Source organism: Nomascus leucogenys, chromosome 4 (genome assembly GCF_006542625.1).
Source record: "Nomascus leucogenys isolate Asia chromosome 4, Asia_NLE_v1, whole genome shotgun sequence".
NCBI classification, from domain to species: Eukaryota; Metazoa; Chordata; class Mammalia; order Primates; family Hylobatidae; genus Nomascus; species Nomascus leucogenys.
The window spans coordinates 113,955,136-113,978,068 of NC_044384.1; the positions used below are offsets into that span (position 1 = coordinate 113,955,136).

General features: G+C 44.2%; 1 protein-coding gene across 1 annotated transcript in view; it reads right to left on the reverse strand.

The window, feature by feature from the left end:
* Positions 1-22,933, reverse strand: part of ITGA9 (integrin subunit alpha 9) — a 380,757-nt gene that overhangs the window by 341,731 nt on the left and 16,093 nt on the right. Inside the window, exons 2-4 of the mRNA XM_003256852.3 lie at positions 20,088-20,215; positions 17,771-17,877; positions 9,590-9,713 (exon numbers count right to left, since the gene is read on the reverse strand). Of these exons, the coding sequence (XP_003256900.2) occupies positions 9,590-9,713; positions 17,771-17,877; positions 20,088-20,215 (359 nt within the window). The remainder of the gene's footprint in view (positions 1-9,589; positions 9,714-17,770; positions 17,878-20,087; positions 20,216-22,933) is intronic.

Here is a 22,933-nt window from a genome sequence, read left to right on the forward strand (position 1 = left end):
CTTAGAGGAGCTGGAACCAGGTTGTGGAACTCTTTCTGCCATGGGTGGGTTTGAATTACTTGGCCTGCATTACATGCTTTAATTCATTAAGTCGTATGGCTCCTCCATTCTAAAAATGGGACTATTTTCCTTGGTTTAGCTGCTGGTTTTATTAAGCCCTGTCTAAACAGAAGGCAATTCAGAGAGGAAAAAAATACTGGTTTCCAAATGTTCACAATCCGCAACTCAATGCATGGAGCCTACATTAACGAATGTAATTCAAGCAGACCACCAATCGGGTGGGGTCACTTCCTGTACCCTTTCCAAAAGGCCAGGATAAAACCATTCCACAGAAAGATCAAGATTCACATACAGCATAACATATATTCTTCCTAATAATCTCCCTTCATATTACCCATTTGAGAAAGTTTTGTCTTTCAAAGCTTTTTAACACATCAATTTTACAATTATTTTTCTGTAGTTCCTTAGCTTAGCTCTGAAATAAAATATTGGAGGAAAAATAGCTTGCCAGTCTTTATTCTGAATTTCACCAAGGAGTTGTTATAGTGAATTCCAAGTTTCTCTTCAAAGAATCAGTATGTCAGTATGTTCAGCTCTCTTATTTGATTTTCCATTTTAAAGTTTAACTTCCTGGTTCTCTTTAGCCCCCTTGCCTCTAGTTTCAGTAAACAACTTTCCCGCCAGTTCTAATCAGTAGTTCAGATCTGTTCCCCTGGTCACCTGCTTTAACCTGAGTCACCCTGGTTACCTGCTCCATCTTGAGTCACCCCTGGTCACTTGCTCTGACCCAAATCATCCTGAGTCACCTGCTCTGTAACCACCCTTCCCGCCAAACTACTCACCCCACCACTCAGGATTGTACTCCTGCTCTCTTTAAAATAGCCAGTTGGAATTAGCTTAGACTATGCGGTTTAACCCCAGGAAATAGGGGAATGACACAGCAGTAGGGGCTACCTGCATCAGGAATAAGAACCCCTGCCCCTCCCCTGTCCAGGTGTGCTCTCACCATTACTCCATCCACAAGTCGCACCCTTCAATAGAAGTAAAAATTGCCTTGCTGAGAAAATTAAATTTACGTTCGAGTGCTATTTCATTGTGGCACTGAGGAACAAGCATTTTGTTTCTAACAGAGTGGCAAATCTAAATAACTGATAATTATACAATACAGGAAACAATGCATTTGGGCAGACAGAGCTCTAGTAATAAAAAGGGCAATTATACAGAAAAATGAAGAGAGAATAAAACTACCCTCAGTTGACAGGGGACCACCATATAAATGGGAAAAAAATGTAAATAAATTAAACAGCTAGGTTAAAGAGGAAGGGAGAACATTTTATGAAAATAACTGATGACTAAGCTATGGTGTGCATGAAACACAAAGTGCATAAAGCCGGAAACTTAGAATTAAATGAGAGAAAGATTTTAAAAGGGGAAAATATCTTTAGGGAATGCCTAATAACTCTAAATCTGTCCATTTATTTACAAATGGAATATTTTTGCTCACAAAGAGCAAGTGGTTTGTTTAAAGCTACACTGCTGATTAGCCTCAGCATCAGGACCCAAGAGCAAGGCTCCCAACTTCCAATCTGCTTCTGCCACTCCCTTATGCTTCGCAAAGCACATTTCCAGTGAAAACATTCTTATCATCCAAACAAAATGTTTTACAAACAGATGAGTAGATAAATGTGGGGCACATATATACAATGGAATATTATTAAATATTCCTTCCGTTAAAAAGGAAGAAAACTCTGACAGATGCTACAATATGGATACACCTTGAGGACATCATGCTAAGTGAAACAAGCCAGTCACAAAAGGGCACATACTGTATGATTCGACTTACATGAGGTGTCTAGAGTAGCCAAATTCAGAGACAAAGTAGAACGGCGGTTGCCAGGGACTAGGGGAAGCAGGGAATGAGGAGTTCATGTTTAATGGGTACAGAGTTTTAGTTTGGGACGATGTAAAAGTTCTGGGGATGGATGGTGGTGATAATGCCATGGCAGTGTGAATGTACATAATGCTACAGAACTGTACACTGAAAAATGGTTAAAATGGTAATTTTTATGTTATTTATTTTTTACAATAATTTTTTTTTTTTGAGACAGAGTCTCATTCTGTCACCCAGAGTGGAGTGCAGTGGTGCAATCCTGGCTCACCACAACCGCCGCCTCCCAGGTTCCAGTGATTCTCGTGCCTCACCCTCCCAAGTAGCTGGGATTACAGACGCACACCACCACCCAGCTAATTTTTGTATTTTTTAGTAGAGGCAGGGTTTCACCATGTTGGCTAGGCTAGTCTCAAACTCCTGACTTCAGGTGATCTGCCAGCCTTGGCCTCCCAAAGTGCTGGGATTACAGGTATGAGACACCGTGCCTGGCCAATAATTTTTTAATATTACCAAAAAAGGAGTTTTGTAATCTTTAAAGCATTCCCTTTAACCAGAACTTAGCAACCCATTTTGCCAACTCCATACTTCAGCAGCAAGTAACAATACAGGCACATAATAATGTATATATAGACATTCAACTTACTATGCATTGTGTCATGCTCTACTCTCAGAAAAAAAAAGTGACCCTGAACATGGGACAGTCATATTTCAGTAAGAACCCCAGCTCAGAACTGAGCAGAATTCAATTTTGGGACCAAAGCTAAAAGACTCATGAAATAGGGAGCCGCGGTGGCTCAGGCCTGTTGTCCTGGCGCATAAGAAGGCGAGGCTAGACGTTCAAGGCCAGCCTGGGCAACATAGAAACCCCTGATCTATATAACCAAAAAAAAAAAAAAGAAAAGACTCATGAAATAACTGGCACCAAAGCATGGACAGTCAAACTTGCTGTGCAGATACTGAAACCAAATGTTCCCAGTAAGCAGCCACTCCAGACTAGAGCACATTGGTCTCCTAGCTACATTTTATCAGTCTGAGGACCCACGTCTGCCCTCTGTACCTACTGGGACTTGTCTACAGAGTGTATCTATAATTGCAAAACTGAAACATAGCTTAACAGGTCTATAGTGCAATGTCCCAAAAATTCATAAAATTATGCCATTGAAAAAAATATATGATTTTTTTTCTCTGTGATAGGCCACAGCACCCAATAATCACCAAGAAAACCAAGATCCCAACAGAACAGGTAGCTATGAAGAAACCTACTACACACTTAAAAGCCGTCAACCCCTCCTCTGACTAATAAGCCTGTGACCTTCATCAAGATCCCTGGGCCTCAGTCTTCTCATCTGTATAACGAGGATAAGAATACTTATCTGAGAATGATGTGATTACTCAGTAAGATCAAAAATGTTAAGTAGCTAGCACAACCCCTGGCACCAGGCAGGTGCTCAATAAATATTAGGTGAATCTGAATCTGTGAATTTTTCTGAGAGGAACAAAAGACGCAAGTTTAGGTAGTCGATAATTCCATGTAATACATGGAAACACGTTTGAAGTATAGGAGATAGGTTTGCCCAAGATTAAAATTCTTGGCTCCAAGGAAACCTGGAAAGCCCCAGAGAGCCCCTGCTGGAGACCTCTGGCCTCCTCCTTACAGCCCTGGCTGTCCTCTGGGGCCACCCTCCCTTCCTCCCCCTCAGAATCCCTCTCTGTTTAACTGGCCATAATGTACAACTGCATCCTCTTTTCTTTAATTTGCTGTATTTATTTAAATAAGATAACGTTTATTAAAGCTCCTTGGAAACCATAAAATCCTATGTAAATGTAGAGGTCTTTATTTAATAAAAAATTTATGAGGCTTGTTCTTGAATTTTTAAATGGATCAACTTAGCCTTTTATAGCTCTCTCCAAAACAAAAACAAAACAAAAAATACAACAAAACCCCAATTCCTTTTCATTTGTAAATGGACCTTCATTGATTTTTATCCCCTGTGGAGACCACTTTTAACATTAAAGGGGAAAAAAATCTTCACCTTTGAATGGGTAATCTATTTCCTTCCCTGGAAATGATCACCGTCCTAGGAAATGCAAACACACACTAGGAATAAAAGCCAGTCATTCCCTGATAATAGAGTGGTACAGAAATCTTTGGAATCGATAGGAAGTTTTTCCGTCACAATTTTAAAGCACAGTAAAATTCAGACTTCAACAATCCCAAATTTAAGAACATTTAAGGCCGGGCGCGGTGGCTCACGCTTGTAATCCCAGCACTTTGGGAGGCCGAGGTGGGCGGATCACGAGGTCATGAGATCGAGACCACGGTGAAACCCCGTCTCCACTAAAAATACAAAAAATTAGCCGGGCGTGGTGGCAGGCGCCTGTAGTCCCAGCTACTCGGAGAGGCTGAGGCAGGAGAATGGCGTGAACCTGGGAGGCGGAGCTTGCAGTAAGCCGAGATTGCGCCACTGCACTCCAGCCTGGGCGACAGAGCGAGACTCCGTCTCAAAAAAAAGAACATTTAAACATGGCATGAGTTAAAGTTTTAGGTCATCTACAAAAAGAGGGAAGGAACACTTATCAACCAAACCAAATTGTGCCAATATGATCTTCAACTGTATTTGAGAAATTATAACTTGCCAAGGGCTCTTAAAATCATTTTAGGAATATCCAGCTTTCTACCCTTCATTATCTAGTCACTAAAACAGGGATATGTTAGACACCTTCTGAGAATATTTAAGAATATTATTATGTTGCTTGAAAATTAATTAGAAAATTTACATTTTCTAATTGAAGGCAATGAGCAGCATTCACTCTCAACTGAGCACTGTGGTAGGCACTTTATACCTCACATACCTTTTAAGTAGATCTTAATCTCCCCATTTTATAGATGAGGGCACCAGGCTCATGGAGCTTGCCTAAGGTCACCAAGTCAGAAAGTAGGAGCATATAGGTTTAATCATAGCAATAAGTGAGCAGTAAAGCCAGATTCCACAATTTAGGTTTGACATACGATGGCATCATAATTACCTCTTGCATTTCTTTCTCAGAGTTTAATCTTGAACAGGCTTTGTTAATTTGCCATGCTGCTCCCAAATTATTCCACACTCATGAGGTTTTTCTGTCACAATAAAAAGACAACTTGTTTGCAGTCTCACTCCTGCTAAGTTCCAGCTTCTTGCCTCAGTGGTCTCAAGGGCAAAGGATGAAAGAAATCTCTGTACTTGATTTTATCACATGCATTGACTTAACATTTCAGAGTCCTAAAATATCATAGCTTGGTTAATAGTAATTAATGTTTTATAGTGCTTGCCCTTTAATTTACAAGCAGTTTTCCCCATACATCGTCCCACCAAAGCTCTCGTTTTCTCACACATTCTGATAAAACCAAAGAAAATATGGTAGGTAATGATGTTCTCACATCAGACAAACACAAACTAAACTGACTGAAGGATATGCTCCATGAGTTTATGTCCTAAATTCATTTTTATTTCCCACTTCCTCTGTATTTCCTGGTTCCAACAGGGTATTCTGGTAGCTTTTCCCATCCAACCAGAAACAGGAAGCACCTGAGAAGCCATGTCCTAGTGCCAAACCAGAGACCAATTTTTTAAGAATTCAAAAGCTTGAGACATTTTGGAAAGATCCCCACATATTTAGAGTCTCTGCAACCAAACCGACCTTCCAATGCTGTAAAGTGAGCACAGCTGGCCCATATGGAGACTTACAATGAGGCCACAGTTATAGAACAATGGGTGGCCTTGCTGAGCACTTTCACCTGAGTTTTCTCGGGAGCTCCTCACCATAACCCAAAGAGGTAAATGCAGTGGAGGCATCACAGCATCAACTCCCACTGAGAGGCCAAATGACAGGCGTGAGGCCAAAAAGGCAGAAGTACAGCAGAGCAGTCCTCAACCCACAGCCCCTCCCATAGTCTTTCCACCATTCTGCAAGAAGTGGGTTTAGAGGCAGCCATCCCCCTCCTCCCTTGCCCTGTGCCCACCACCATGACCAGTCTCAAATTTCCACCATCCCTCTCTTCTGTAGTCTCAACAGCCTGCAGACTTTAAGTGAGTTTCAGTTTTTCCAATTGTAAAATGAAATAATGCCACCTTGCACTTGGATGCAGCTCAAGCCCTTGGGGACAGGCTCCAGCAGTACACACTGGCAGGAAATTCTCTCTCCACACAGCCCTCCCACTTTTAAAACACCATGTCCCCTCTCTGTTTTCCCCTGTAGATGGGGAGCTTCTTGATAGCTGGAACTGTGTCACTTGGGTTTTGTCTATCTGGCAACTAACAAGTACTTAAGATTAAGTGGACTCTTATTCCCGGTACACAAGTCAGTCACCCTGTGATGATTAACAAACACTTCCTCAGAATACAGTATGTTGTACATGGCATATTAGTATATATATGCTTAGCATATATTAGCAAGTATATGCCAGACACTGTTCTAAGGACTTAGAAGCATTAACTCAGTCCTCTTCATAGACCCTTGAGGTTGGTTAGGCACAGGGAACTTAAATAACCCATCTGAGATTACACTGTTAATAAGAGGAAGTGGCAGAGCCGGGACTTGAACTCCGACAGTCTGGGTCCAGAATCTGTGCATTGGCCACCAAGCTACTCTGCCTCTCCATTGTGTGGCATGTGAATAACAGATTAGAAAGAAAAACTCAGGCCATCACCTCTCTGGACCTCATGAAAGACAGGAGGCTGCTCTAGGTGGTATCTGAAAGGTCCTGTCAAACTCTAAAACCTTCCCATTGTCTTTAACCATAATGTGACCCCTAACCTGGAACAGAGAACTTGCATTACTAAGTTTCTCCACATTGAGGAAATAATGGTGGCCTTAAAAGCCAAAGTAGGTCTAATTTAAACCACAAAACAGGGAGGTGGAGATGCCTAAAGCCAACAGAGCACAGACAAGAGCCCTCTCACCATGGCTGGCATCCTCCCAGCCCCACCCGTCCAGTCCAGTCTTCTAGAAAAAAACTCAGCATCTTCTACCCCTCTCCTCTTACAGGGCCAAGAACTATAGAAACTTTCAGTTTAGTCCCCCATTTTTCTAAGAGGCTGCTCTTACACCCCAATACTCCACATGCCAGACACATCCATCCCTTATTTCCCACCCTGGGCCAATGAATGGGTTAGCATATAAAAGTGTGTGTGCACCCATGGGAAGGAAGATTGGGCAGGGGCATAATCATTTTGCTAATTTCTTCACCAGTTCCATTTAACCGTCATTAACTCCATTGTGTTTTTGGGATAGTTCAGTCACCCTTTCTTGTTTTGTGAGGGTTGTTGACTGGCTTTTACTTCTCATTTAAATTAGAAATCCTAAAAAACAAACTAACAGAAATTACCATTAATTACCAGGACACAAAATGGTTTGCTGAGTCAGACAGAGGCCAGCTTCAAAATCCTGCTCCACCATTTATTGTTTGAGTGACCCGGGGCAATTCACATACACTCTGAGTCTCCGCTTACTCCTCTGTCACAGGAGAATGACAACACAGAAGCTGGCCTTTGGGCATCCCACCTGTCTCCCCCCAGCTCCTACCACTGGTTCCTATGATGTGGCCTGACTGCCACCTGCCAGCACTTCTGTCCTGGAGACTTTCCCAGCCCATACACATGGCAGGACAGGATGCCAGGTGGAGGAAGCCCCTTCCCCTCAGCCCTCAGGCAGGAGGACTCTAGGTGTGTGCTCCACACTGGCCCCAGCACCCACCCCAGAGACTGTACCCAGTCGCCCAGGTAACGTGCTGAGGAGTATATCTTCGATGGGCTGCCTTCCCTTCCCATTCTTACTTCCCCCTGCCTCATTGGTGTCTTCTAGAACAATTTCCAAAATAAAATACCTATAATCAGACCCAAGAAAAAAAACAAACAAACATTTTTCACGGCTTCTGGGAAGATTAGATGAGAGAATGTGTAAAGACCTCAGATCAACACTGGCCTACTGATGATCCATGGCTACTTAATAGAAAGTAACGCAGAATTATGAGCCACGTGGACCTGAGTACACATGGACATTGAGCTCCACCTCCCTCTTCGGAGGGCTGTCTTTGTGCTTGTGGTATATACAGAGAAATCATCAGGGACCGTCATGTGTCCCTGTCACAACATGTCATCTGGGAAAACCAAAGTACCGGTCCTATGCATAACTAGTATAGTTCATCACTGCCTCCATCACCCTGCTAAGCCCCTCGCTCCTTCCCAGCCTGAAGAGCTGCCCCACCGGTTGTTCCAGAGGCTTTTCCTTTTTCTTCCTTGGGCAAAAGGAGGAGTAAACTGGGGCAGCGGAAACCCAGGCTTGACACATGCTTTGCATTTCTGAAACCAACAATCCCTCCACTCTTGATTGATTGTATCATCCTCTATTTTTAAGACAAAGTTTGTTTTTCTTCTGTTTGGGACAATACAGATATAAACAGGGCCAGAGTTTCATTTCCCTACATGGCCCAGCCAGAGCTGATCAAATGCTGATACAGAGGAGAAAGAAAAACCAAAGGAAGGCTCACTCCATAGGGGAGAGGGTTTGTGCCTCCTGCGGAGATCTTGCTGGCTCTTCTGTGGGGGACGTTTCCCAGAGCACCCTACCTGTGTCAGCTCAGTCCCCAGAAGGGTCCCAGTGTCCATACAGTGTTTCTCATGAATCCTTTTTAGTGTCCACAAAATTTGAAACCTAGGAAAACCCAGGGAGGCCCAAAGGCAATGTGGACACAAGCCAGTGAGACTTCTGTCCAAATAAAGTAGGAGGGGAATTAAGAAATAAATAGTCCAGCACTTAGAGAAGGAGCAGGTTCCAGCTTACCCAAAATTAGGCTGAGAAAACTTGAAACTACAAGCTATCAAACTGAAGAAAATAACTGTGTTTTCTGAATGCTTAAAGCTCAGATTCGACTGGGCTAAATAGTGACTGACTCAATCACTATTAGTGATTGTCCTCGATGCCCAGGCATTTGAAGGTTCTAAGTCTGAGAGGATACATTTTCCTTCCAAGTGCGCCTTGGCGAGGAGCTCTTAAAACCGCATTCAGGATGCACCCAATTCTCCAGCATCTGCCTGGGCTGCAGGACCACATGGGAAGGAAAGTCAGACCTCGAATGTCATGAAATGCTGAGAGTTCAGAGTGTCAGGTTTCTGTCCAGCTGTTGCTTTATGAATCCTGGGTCTCCTCTCCTCCTGACATCAGGACACCTGTCCACAGTGCAGCCAGGAGCTGTGTGGCAGCCTAATGACTGACTTGGAGCTGCCTGGGGCTGTAGAGATCATCTGGGCCAACCACTGAATATTCGGACAAGGAAACTGAGGTCCAGAGAGAGAAGGTAAGTTTCCCAAGGCAACACAGCACCTGGCATTACCAGAAAACCAAGGTAGCTGTTAGGTCACTTGGCTGAGGCTTGGTGAATTTCAGTCCCTGAGACTTCATAAAGCTTGGTAAGCACCATGGGCTCTGCAGCCAAGTCAGGTAAGGGTTGGAAAGGCCTGGGACTGCTGCCCCCCTCTGTACCTGCCTCTTCTCTGGGCAGGGCCTTGGGGACCAAGAGACCATCTGGGGGCAAACAGTGCTGCCCTATCATGAGCATGTGGAAAGCTGGGGAAATGTTCAGCTGGTGGTGCACAGAGGTGGGGAGGTGGGCTTAGGGCATGAGGTGGGTAGGGGGATGAGGAAAAATCAATCCATGCTCACCTTCATAACAAGGGATCAGCGTCCTGCCTTTGGCCTGGAGGTTGGAGGGGATGATGTAGCAGAAGCCATGGGGTAGGATGTGGTCGGCTTCATAGTAGATGTTCTTCCAGCGATGAGCACAGGCCTAAAGGGATAGAGAGCAGTTGAGAGCAGGAAAGTTGGCCCAAAAAGATCACAAAGCAGACTCCTGTCAGTGCCAGATGTTTCTTTCTGTGGGAGAAGAGAGGAGCAGAGGGACCAGGAAGCCACACCTTCATAACAGACACTGTTCTGGACAGAAAACTGCATGAACAAGAATGAGCCCCTGGGAGTATACTAGGAGATAGGAAATAAATATATCAACAAATGAGGATTGTAGCTAGTCCTGAGCATTGGGAAGGAAAGAAACAGGGTTATAGAATAGAGAATCTGGAAGTGGGAAGGACAGTTTCCACCAGAGGTCATGAAGGCCTGAAGCATGAGGAAGAGCTAACCACACTGAGCACACGGGAAGAGGGTTCTGGGAGGATTCAAAGGATAGCAGAATGCAAAGGATACATCGTGAGAAAGGCTCAGAGGCTCAAGAGAAAGAAAGGCCGGTCCGGAGTGACCATGGTGGGAGGGAGATAAGATCAAAGAGGTGGCCAAGGTCGGACCACAGGGGGATGTGGGAATGGCTATGACTTCAGCAGATCTGCAGTGGGAAAGCGGTGGAGAGTCTTACACAGGTGAGAAGCATGATCTAAGTGACAGTTTGGAAAGACCAAACTTTGGCCTGCCCGGTGGAGACTGCAGGAGGGCAAAATCGCAAACGAACACCAGGTGAGAGATGATGCGGGTCTGGACCAGGAGGGGCAGTGGAGATGGGCAAAGGGGGTGGCTTCAGAGCTGACAGGCCCAAGGGACTGAACCAATGTGGAGACAGCAGGGAAGGGAGGAATGGCTGATATTCAACCATGTTTCTACGCACAGAAACACTTCAGCATGCATCTCGTTAACTAGAAGTAAATGTGTGTGGAGAGTTGTTTTTTTTATGGAAACTTACATACAGCAAAATGCACAAATGAGCTTTGACAAGTGTGCACACTCATGTCACCAAGACCCTAGCAAGACACAGAACATTTCCATCTCACCAGAAAGTTCCCTCATGCCAGGGAGTGGCTGGTTTTGCCAGGCAGGTCAAGGAAGGCGTCTCTGAGGAGAAAGCTGAAGGAAGGTTCACGGCCAAGGGTCTTGGGGTGCATGAGAGCTCCGCATGTTGGGGAAGAGGATGGACAGATGCATTGGCCAGCTCTCCAAAGGAGCCTCTCAGCACTAGGGTTGAAGCTATACAAGACGCCATGAGGCAGGGAAGCTCTGCTAACAGACACTGGAGCAGTGCCAGCAGCCAGGATGCAGGCCTGGATCGTCCTTCTGCCACACCAAACATGCCCCTGCCTTCTGCTTGGACATGACAGTGGCCCCACTTCCCGTGCGTGTCTCTGCACATCCAGATGTCACTGCTGCACTGATGAAGAGCCGACCTACTTACTCAGAGGCACACACTCTACCCTGCCCAGCCCATTCCTCTTCTCCTGGGCATTCACTACTCACTTCTGATATCAGTTCACTTCACCCCGGCCAGTGAATGCATTTTCTTAAAATATTGCTTTTGAAAATAATCAGTTTTTAACATCTTGGTTTGCCTCCCTCAAACACACTGTTTTCATAAGTGATAACATTCAGCGTTCTTATGGCCTACCTCTGACTTCTTCTGCAACCCTGGAAGGTGAGCAGAGGTGTCTTTAGAATTCCCATTTTCTGTACGAGAGCACCATCTATCAAAGAGTGCTTTGCCTAAGTGGCAGAGCTAGTAAGTGCTGCAAACAGCACTGGAATCCAGGAATTCTGAGTCTTCCTTGTTTCACTATGAAGCATTTTCCATCTTAAAACTTCTCATTCCTACCTGAGAGGCCATCAAACCCCACCCCCTGGGGCAGGCCTGGTGACTTTATCCTCTTTACAGCCCCCCTGCCACATGTCCCAGGACTCCTGAAATAACCACAATGCCCCAGGTCACCGAGTGAGTGAGGGGGCTCTCGGGGCCTGGTTCTCCCTGACATCATTCTATGATAAGATCACAGCCTTCTAAGCTCTCTGCTCTTCATCCTTCAAGCCACTGCCACCAAGGTCCTGGATAAGGCCACTCTCTGCCCAATGGCAAAAGAGGACACACTCAGAATGACTCTCAAAACCTGAGCTTGCCCACATTCTGCCTCTTGTCATATGACATCAAACTACAGAAAACAATCTATTGTTATTTTTCCTGCTGCAAACCACATTCACTCCTCTACTTGATACTGTTTTGTGCTAAAATTGCAGGTTTCTAAATAGATTGAAATGATACGAGGCAGAGAACTATAAAAAATATATCACTAAGTAAATAATCACTCCATACTGCTAAATAATTGATTTTTAAAGTTCTGACTCAATTCTTATGGCTCGCAAACTTGAATCACTCATTGTTATCTAATTTGTGGGTAAATCAGTTATGTTTTGGTTTTGCTAAGTTTTTGGACTTAGCAAAGCCCTTGGCTTCAAGGGCTGACCATGTTTTATTGTATTTCTGAGTTGGAGGGGCTGTGAAAAGAGGCGGATGTTTATCATGGTGCTGTCTGATAGCCAGCTGCACACTGACACTTATAGGAAGGCTTTGCTGTATTTAATGTCTGGTGTATTGTCTCATTTTTTAAGTGCCATAAACTATTTAAGGGGTGATCTTGGAAAATTCCTAGAAGATCCAAATATTGCATTTCATACTAAACTAAAATTAAAGCATTCTGAGAGGTCAGAGATCAAAGTGTCAAAGGAAGTATTCATGTAGGAAAACAATGCAAAGTGTCTCTGAATATAAATTACAGAAAGAGAAGACTGTGTTTAGCCTTGATTATCATTATGTATACACACATGTCAATCTGACCACTACATTTTAAAAAAATTCCTAGGGACTGTCTCCAAAGCATTAGTAACTCCATCAATCTCTCCAAATGAGTTCAGCTGTGAGGGAAGAATAGGAGAAGGAGAGCATTCTCTGAAAGCAGCAAGACTTGCTCAAACTCAGATTTCAATTAATCATAAGAAAGGGGAAGGAGGGCCTTGTCCCACTCCAAATCTTAGAACCTGACACATTTCAAGGTATAAGGATTGCTTTTCCTCCCAAAAGAGGAAAAAGAGAAAGAAAATAAACACTTTATTTCAAAGGCCTTTTTTGTTGTATGGAAACAACACATCCCTCCTAGAGGTGGGTAATGGCACTTTCCGGGTGCCTCGGCCACAAAGGCACATCAGTCCCTGCCAACCCTCCTACGTTTCCACCTGCCATAGAGATGGCCAATGCCTTTGTCACGCATCCAGGTACACAGTGCATGGCCACAACTGGGCCTGGCTGCTGAGAATGGTGTGTGGTGGGGAGCAGGATCACAGCGAAGCTGAGATGCCATGAGACTCCCCTAAGAAGCCACCCAACCGAGAAGGAGGGAGTGGCCAGGAGGGGCATTGGGAAGGGGCTGCTGGGGTGTGAAAATGTTATTCTGAGGACGTTCACCTAATGAAAATTTATTGAGGTATACATTGATGATTTATACCTTTTTCTGCACGTATGTTACAGCTCAATAAAAAGTTCACTTTAAAAAAAAAATCAGGAAACAGAGCAACAGAAGTAAATGCAAAAATGTACCCTGTGGCTTCGAAAAAAAAAAATGGACAGATGGGAAGCACTGAACAGATAAGGACAGCCCTGATATTTAGAAAGGAAATGACAAAGAGAACCAGAGAATACTGCTTCTGCACAAAAATAATCTAGAAGCTTAAATTATTTGTTGTCTGAGCCCTGGCAAGTCTGATGAAAAGGGGCGACATTAGACTTGAACATTTGGAGTTGTCCTCCAAAGTCTGAGAGCAGCAGTCAATGCCCATACAGAGTTTGTTCAGTGGTTACTTCAAGAAGTGATTCCCCTCCCTGCTCATTTCTTAAAATGTCATCTGCACACAGGAAGCTCAGGGTGAGAGAGTGAGAAGGGAAGGGGCTTGCCTCTAATCCTGATGCTATCTTTACATCCAGTATCATTTGTTCCTGGGGAAAACCTGGGAGGTGCAACAGTGTCCATGGAGCTGAGATGGGCAGGCACTAAGCCAAGGTCAACCTGCCAGAGCAGCCTAACAATCTGGTCCTTGCCAGAGCTGGTTGCTGGGTCCATGGTCCACATAATGCCTTTGGTCACTGAGACATTTCACGCCCCATTGCAGCTTTCAAATTCTCCGTTTGTTCTTAGCTTTTCTATCAGCACCAGACACCACTTTCGAAAAAGCCAGCCCACCTCTCCCTCTTCAAACTCAACTTTGGAATCCAATATTGTGCTCCTTGGGGATACTGGTCTCTTGCCTACACCCCCAGGCACCTCTCAAGTTCTCAAAATGCACCTGAACAACACATATCCTTCCTATTTTTAATTTAAAAGTAAATACTTGCCTCCCAGAAAGCTCTGACAGGTAGGATTGAAACATTAAAGAAAAAAGCAAATGGCTATGAGGCCTCCAAATGTAAATAGGGACACTCGCTGTATCTTGTTTTTGCCTGTCATTTCCAAGGAACATTTTACAGAATGTTTCCTGGTGTTTCCTTAAGCCACTTAGAATCAGCCACCAAGAAGAGATGGCAACTAATTTGGTTTCTAATTGTTTTAACATTGACCCTCAGCCCCTGTATTATTCAAACACACTTTCAGACGCCATTCCTTAGAGAGATGTCCTCCAGATGCTGAGAATGAAAGTGGGCAGAAGATTTGGTCTGTATCCCCAAGTGGCTTCCATAAAAGGGGACATATGGCCATAAAATAAATTATACACACAACAAGTAACAAGATGATGTTGAGTTCCTAATGACACAAAAGATGCTCAGCTTGTTCCAGAAAACCCTTAACAGGCTTCACGGAGGAGGCAGAGCCCATACAGGGGAAGAAAAAGAAGTGCCAAGGACAGAGTGGGGCAGGGGCAGAGGGGACTTAGGACAAGCCTTTCCTAGCAAGACTGCCCATGTGCAAAACGCCATGAGGATAATTCAACAACAATAAAAACCAAACAATCCAATTTAAAATTGGGGAAAGGACCTAAACATTTCTCCAAAAAATATATAAAATGACCAACAAGCAGATGAAACAATGCTCAATGTTACTAATCATCAGGGAAATGCAAACCAAAATCACAATCAAACATTATCTCACACCCATTAGGAGGGCCACTATTTAGAAAAAAAACGGAAAACAATAAATGTTGGCAAGGACGTGGAGCCACTGAAACCCTTGTGCACTGTTGGTGAGAACTTAAAATGCTGCAGCCATTTGGGAAAATAGTATGGAGGTTTCTTAAAAATTAAAAATAGAAATACCATATGATCCAGTAATCCCACTTCTGGGTGTATATCCAAAAGAATTGAAAACAAGATCTCAAAGAGATATTGGTACACATTTATAGCAGCATTCATCATGGCAGCCAGGAGATAGAACCAACCTAAATGTCCGTCAATAGATGAATAAAGAAAACATGGTGAATTCATACAATGAAATATTATTCTGCCTTTAAAAAGGAAGGATATCCGGTCACATGCTACAATATAGATGAACCTTGAGGACATTATGCTAAATGAAATAAGTTCGTCACAAAAGGACGAACACCACACTCCACTCATATGAGATCTAAAGTAGTCAAACTCTTAATAGAAATACAATGTTGCCAGGAACCAGGGGAAGGAGAAAAAGGAGAGTGTTGTTCAATGGATGTAAGTTTTGCAAGATAAAGTTTAAAGGTTTGTTGTACAACAACGTGCCATACAGTTACCACTACTGTACACTCAAAATGGTTAAGGTGGTAGGTTTTATGTTATGTGTTTGACCACAATTAGAAAAACAAACAAAAGGCACAAGGAAAGCAGATGGTGTCAGATGCTCCTCTTTGCCCAGCACCCATATACAGTGGCTTACTGAGTGGATGATGCAATCATTTCATAAAACATTAAAAAAATAGTCCTGCATGCAATTAATTAGACAGGACTATCCATGGCACCATTATCCACAAATGCTCCAGTGCTGCCTTCTTGGCTCCCTTTGCTAAATCTTCCCTGTGGTCCTCATTGCTGTTCACTGTCCCCAGAAATGACTCCTTTGTGATACCAATCTGTGGTAACACAGAATTCTGTCTTGCCCCTCTGGAAACAAGCCCTCAGCCACAGAGAGGTTATCCTTCCTTGCAGAGAGGAAGTATTTTCACAGGAGCAAACTCTGACTCTAGGCTCGATGCCCTTAAGAGCATCTTGTGTTATGCTGCCACAGGGCCACCACCTCCTCTTTGTTCTGAATCAGGACCTCGGGCTACCCTTTGATTTACAGACGAGTCAGCTTCTTCCCTTTCTTTCCCCAGAATGGTGGACAAGGGTTCAGCCCCTCTGGGGCCCTTTTGTCCAGTTGGGGTCAGGCCACCATGCCTGGAGGAATGTGGAAGTTTGGAGAGGGTCCAGGGCCAGCCATGACAGTGATGAAAGGACTGAAAACCAAGGCAAACAGCGGGCTCAGGGAGCCTCTGCAGGACCTACAACGGCTTCCAGGAGGGAGGCCCCCACGATGCTGGCGACAGCATCCAGCTGCTTCCTCCTCTCCCAAGGGGCCCGACAAGGGGGAGATGCTTAATTGTGCTGAGGATGGAATTCGGATTAACAGCTTATGCCATGAAGAAGTTTAACAAAAAAGTGGGCTCCTTAGAGAGGGGACAAAAACACTTTGCCTAGTTCCTTAAGGAAAACCTGTTTCCCCTGGGATAAAATACACACGAAACCCTCAGCTTTGCAGCATGTGACCCAAATGAAGCCCTCCATAAGCGGCAGCTAGTATTACTTTCCCTTCTTGAGCTTATGCTTTTATAATAAAAATCTTCATACAGCTTCTGATAAAAGTCAAGGGCAAGAGAAAGCCTATGAAGTCAGAATAGTTGTTCACTCACCAAAGGCAGAGGAACTGACTGGGAAAGGGTGCAGGGGTCCTTCCGGACTACTGGCAATGGGGATGCATAAGTGTACATGTGTGAAAAAAAACCCACCAGACTGTACACTCACAGCTGGGCGTGTTAAGTGCTTTAGTATTATACCTCACAGAAAAGTTTAAAGGAAAAATTGACAAAAACAAAACCTCTGCAGCAGTTAGAAACTCCTTTTGTGTTGAGTCTAATAAAACTTTCTGTGATGATGAAAATATTCTCTCTCTGTGCTTTCCAATAGAGTAGCCAGTAACCATTTGTGATTATTAAGCCATTTAAATGTGGCTAATATGACTAAAAACCTGAATTTCTAGTTTAATTAGGATAAACTTAAGTTTAAATAAGTACACAGGGCTGGTGGCTATCTTACTGCACAGCACAACTCCAGGATCTCAGGAGTCTCAAAGGCAAAGACTTTTCTTTCTATCTCCCTCAAAGCACCTATGGATCAGAATACATCATAGGTGCTTTGGAGGTCCAATAAATGACTAGTTAAAAATAACATTTATTTCATAAAATGTAATATTATGTAGAGATAAACAGGAATGAACTACTGATACATACAATAGGGATTAATTTCAGAAAATATTATTTTGAGTGAAAGAAGTCTTATATAAAAACACATCCTGTAGGATTCCATTTATATAAAATTCTAGAAAAAGCAAAAGTAATATATTATACAAATCACAGCTGTGGTTGTCTCAGGTGGGAGGAGTTGGCTGGAAAGGGACATTGGAGACTTTTGGGATGATGGAAATATTCTATATCTCGGTGGGCGTATGATTACACAGGTGTGTACAATTGTGAAAATCAAGACTGTAATCTTAAGATTTGTGTACTGTAAATTATACCTCAATTTAAGACACACACACACACACAAATACCTATGTAATGAATGAGATGTACAAAGCACTTTTCACATGTGTTTTATTTTTCAATAGTCACATCTCAGCACCTTGGGACAGACGTTATTCACATTTGACAGATAAAGAAAATAAGAAGATAAGTCATTTGTCTAAGCAGTAGTCCAGAATAAGCAACCTCAAAGCCATGCACTTGTCACCATGCCATCCAGCCTTCCTAACAGATCATTCATTCTCAGAGTGCCACCCCCTTCCCACGGCACCCCCAGGAGGGACTTACCAACACACGGCCATCAGCCTTGGGCTGTCGGGCCAGGCTCACCCCCATCCACTCGTCGTCACGGTCTTCCCGGCAGGTCTTTCCGCAGGACGTGCCCCGATTCTTCCCTGGAGAAAGAGGAGAAGAGCCAGACTTGGGTTGAGGAGTGGTGTTCTGCTGGCTGCTTTTCAAAGGGTGGTCCACAGCCCTATGAGGAAATAAGGAACTTTCCACAAAATGTAAATCAACTCCATCACTATGTACTATACTGTTTAATCCAGACAACTGTTTTTTTACATAGCAAAGCTTTCTTTTTCTTTCTTTTTTTTTTTTTGAGACAGTCTCTCTCTGTCGTCCAGGCTGGAGTGCAGTGGCATGATCTCAGCTCATTGCAACCTCTGCCTCCCAGGTTCAAGCAATTGCCCTGCCTCAGCCTCCCAAGTAACTGGGATTACAGGTGTGCGCCACCACATCCCACTAATGTTCTTATTTTTAGTAGAGACGGGTTTTCACCATGTTGCCCAGGCTGGTCTCAAACTCCTAACCTCAAGTGATCCGCCCACCCCAACCTCCCGAAGTGCTGGGGTTATAGGCATGAGCCACTGTGTCCAACCACATGGCAAGGCTTTCTCACAGAAAGAGGCACAGCCTTGATTTATGTTCTGAAGCAAGCTCCTTAATTTGTTCTGCACCAGTAACAAACTGTTCACAAACCTCTTTTTCTGCTAAAGAAAATCACAATAACTCTTTATTTAAAAAATAATTGGAACTTCTTGGCCAGGCATGGTGGCTCACACCTGTAATCCCAGCACTTTGGGAGGCTGAGGTGGGCAGTTCACTTGAGGCCAGAAGTTCGAGACCAGCCTGGCCAACATGGTGAAACCCCGTCTCTACTAAAAACATAAAAATTAGCCAAAGGTGGTAACATAGACCTGTAATCCCAGCTACTCTGGAGGCTGAGGCAGGAGAATCGCTTGAACCTGGGAGGCAGAGGTTGCAGTGAGTCGAGATTGTACCATCGTACTCTAGCCTGGGTGACACAGCAAGACTCTGTCTCAAAAACAAACAAACAAAAAAACAAAAAACAACAAAAAAATTAGAAAATCTTTATGCAAAAAGACTTTGGAGAAAGAAATGCTTGCAGTGATGATTATAACAAAATAGCTCCTTTGTACTGATGTGCCAAGCACAGTTCTGTGTACTCACCTGTATTATCTCAATCTTCTCAAGACCATCCTTGTGAGGTAGGTATAGCAGTCTTGATTTTGAAGGTGAGGGAACTGAGGCCCAAGAAGCTACAGGACATTCCCAATCAGTCCCAGCTGGGCTTTGAACCCAGTCAGAACCATCTGATTCCAAAGATCTTATATTTTCTGCTAGATCAAAGTGAGCTTTTATTTTATTTTTTTATCTTTTTGGAGACAGAGTCTCAGTTCTGTTACCCAGGCTGGAGTGCAGTGGCACAATCTCAGCTCACTGCACCCTTGACCTCCTGGGTTCAAGTGATCCTCCTGCCTCCGCCTCCTGAGTAGGTGGGACTACAGGCATGCATCACCACATTCAGCTAATATTTGTATTTTTAGTAGAGATAGGCTTTCACCATGTTGCACAGGCTGGTCTTGAACTTCTGGGCTCAAGCAATCTGCCCACCTCAGCCTCCCAAAGTGATGGGATTACAGGCATAAGCCACCATGCCCAGCCCAAACTGAGCTTTTAAAAACATCCATCTGATCATATCTTTCCCTAGTTAAAATGTAACACCTAAAATTGATTTCAGTGGCCTCCCCACTCACACACAGAATAAAATTCCGGCCACCCTGCCCTGGCCTGCTAGGCCCCATGTGGCCTGGCCCCAGCCTGCCTTGCTGACCTCCTGTGCTCCACTCTCCTGGCTCCCTCTCCAGCTGCACAACCTCGCTCTGTGCTTCCAAATAGCACCTCTGTTTGGAGGCTGTGCTTCCTGCACCTGCCCAGCTAACAACTACGCATCCTTCTAATCGTGTCGAAAGGTCCCAGACCTTTCTTGACCCTCCGATCTAGATAAATCAAATACTCACCTTCCCTCTAGTCTTTTTTCTCTCAATTACTTGTCTTAATATCTCTTTTGCCCACTAATTTATGGGGCTACAGATGGCAGGATCCTTGTTTGTTTTGTTCACTGGTATATCCCAGTGCTTAATAACTATTACATACTCAATACATGTTTGTTGGAGAGAAGGAAGGAGGGAAGGAGGGAAGGATGGATGGGTGAGTGAATGATCAGGCCATTCTGGGAAGAAGAAGAGCAAGGTATAAGGGTACAGAACCCATTTCCACCACAGCAGTAATTGTCACCCACCTCGAGCCATGTCCAGTTCGGTGCATCTCCGGTCAGGGTTGGTGTGAACACGGCACTTAAACACGGCCCCAGGAGACTTCACTGAAGGGCTGTATTTGGAATCTGCCTTTGGTGCGCCCACAAGGACCCTGCAGCAAGAGAAAAAGGCATTCTGTCACACCCTACAATAAGAAAATAGGAGGCAGATGGCTAAGTATTCACCCAACCACGGGTGGGCTCTCTGAGTGCTCACTTTGAAAATCATATTATTATACTTTTCTGTGTGGGCTTGGGGGAGAGGTCCTAAAGTGAAACCTGTTAGATCTTCCCCAGGCACATTAAAGCTTAAGGAGGCCAAATGTGGTGGTTCATGCCTGTAATCCTAGCATTTTGAGAGGCCGAGGTGGGTGGATCGCTTGAGCCCAAGAATTCCAGGCCAGACTTGGTGACATGGCAAATCCCATCTTCACACAAAAAATGGCCAGGCAAGGCAGCACAAGCTTTTAGTCCCAGCTACCCAGGAGACTGCAATGGATGGTTGGGAACACGTACAACCAACGAAAGGTTCCTATCCAAAATCTATTTTAAAAACTCCTCATTGATTAATAAGAAAAGACAAGTCAACAGAATAGGCCAAAGACAAGCATAGATACTTCACAAAAGAAGATAGCCAAATGGCCAATAAATGCATGAAAAGGTGCTCAACTATGTTAGTTATCAGAGAAACTCAACTTCATACCAACCAGAAGGCTCAAACCAAAAAGACTGAAAATGCCAAGTGCTGAGAAGGATATAGAGTAACTAGAACCTTCATACACTGCTGGTGGGAGTATAAACCATTAAAACCACTGGGAAAACTATTCAACAGTTCGTAATAAAGCTCAATATGCACCTACCCTTTGACCCAGTAATTCCATTTCTAGGAATATACCTAATAGAGATGCATACATTTCTACCAGGAGACATGCGAAATGTTCAAAGCTGCATATGTAATATCAAAAAAAAAAAAAAAACAAGAAAAAACCCAAAGGCCCATCAGTGCTAGAATGGACAGGTAAATCATGGTACAGCAATACAACAGAATTCTATGCAGCACTGGGAGGCCAAAGTGGGCAGATTGCCTGAGCTTAGGAGTTCGAGACCAGTCTGGGCAACATGGTGAAACCCTGTCTCTACTAAAAATACGAAAAATTAGCTGGGCATGGTGGCAGGTGCCTGTAATCCCAGCTACTCGAGAGGCTGAGGCAGGAGAATCACTTGAACCAAAGAGGCAGAGGTTGCAGTGAGCTGAGATCATGCCACTTTACTCCAGTCTGGGCAACAGAGTGAGACTCTGTCTCAAAAACAAAACAAAAAAAGAGTTCTATGCAGCAATGAAAACAAATGAACAGCATTCAACTGCAACCACAGAGATGAATTGCACAAATACAATACTGAACAAAAGATGCCAGATACAACAGCATACTCACAGTCTGATTCCATTTATCTAAAGTTCAAAAGCAGGTGAAATTTAACTATAGTGTTAGAAGGCAGGATAATGGTTACCTCTGGAGAGGAGAAAGCAGGGTTGTAATTAGGGAGGGGAATTGCTGGGGGTGCTGATAATGTTGTCATTCAACCTCAGTGACATTACACAAATTTGTGATAACTGTATATGATATGGACACTTTCCTGGATGTGTTACATTTCAGTAACAAATAGAAAATTTAGAAACGCTATTTCTCTTCTGTCTCCCCCTCCTCCTCCTGCCACCCACCACACACACAGCATGGACATTTAGGGGCAAATAGGAAAAAAAATAGCAGCAGTGCGAAATTATAAACGGTATCCTCTCTCCCACTGCAAAACAGAAATAGAATAGTTTGCATGCAAACCGGAGCAAGAATGAACCTCTGCATCCTCCATCTTGAACTGAAAAGCTGCCGAGGGTGGGCCATCCCCAGCAGGAGCATCCCCGGCTACAGGAAAGGGGCAAGACCCACCCAGAAGACAGAAGAGGCAGGTTTGGGCCTGTGTGAGTGCAGAACACGGGGGAAATGGCAGTAAGCTCCCCTCCAGATGTTACGAAAATAATGCTGACCTACAGTTTTATGCATTGTTTCCGGAAAGCAGTCAAAAGAAGATCTATAGTAAAGAATACTAAACAACACTAATCAGGCACGGTTTGTGCTGAGCTACAAACCATTTGGAAAAGGTCTTGGACAATGAGACTTTAAACAAAATCCACACTGATGTTCAAAGAGTAGAAAACGCCAAGCCACTCCTTAGTGAGAACAGGCATTGTTCCTTATCTCCAGCAGCCTAGAAAAGAGAGGGAATTCACCTCGCGAGGGTTTCTTCCGTATCGTGAAATAGATCATCTCCCACATGCCTTGGAACAGAGTGCATTACATATTATATATTTGTGGAAAAGGTGTTTAGCAGAGGTTAGGATGACCCTGGACAGCTTTCCTGGGGATGTAGAAAGCTGACCCAGGCTCCCCTCCCTCTGCCCTGAAAGCCATCTTCATCTTGGGATCTCAGTCATTCACCGCACCCTGGTCTTGGAATGCTACTGCTCCTCCTGCAACACTCCAGCTAGGCAAAGGGGCAGACAAACAAGGCCTCCACGTCATACAACAGAAGTCTGAGGCCTTCAAAGGGGACTCCAGCAAAGGCTGGCAGATACCACAAAGGACATCGTCACTAACCTGGCTCAGAGACATGGTGTTAAGGTTCATGGGAATGTGTGTGGGTCCCATCTTAATTCCCACTGCCTGACCTCGACACCTAGAACCTGAAGAATTGGAGGGTACAAAGAGCCAGGGAGACCCACCCCTCACTGGAGTGTCTCCTTCCAAGTCAGTCTTGGAGGGTCTGTATCTGAT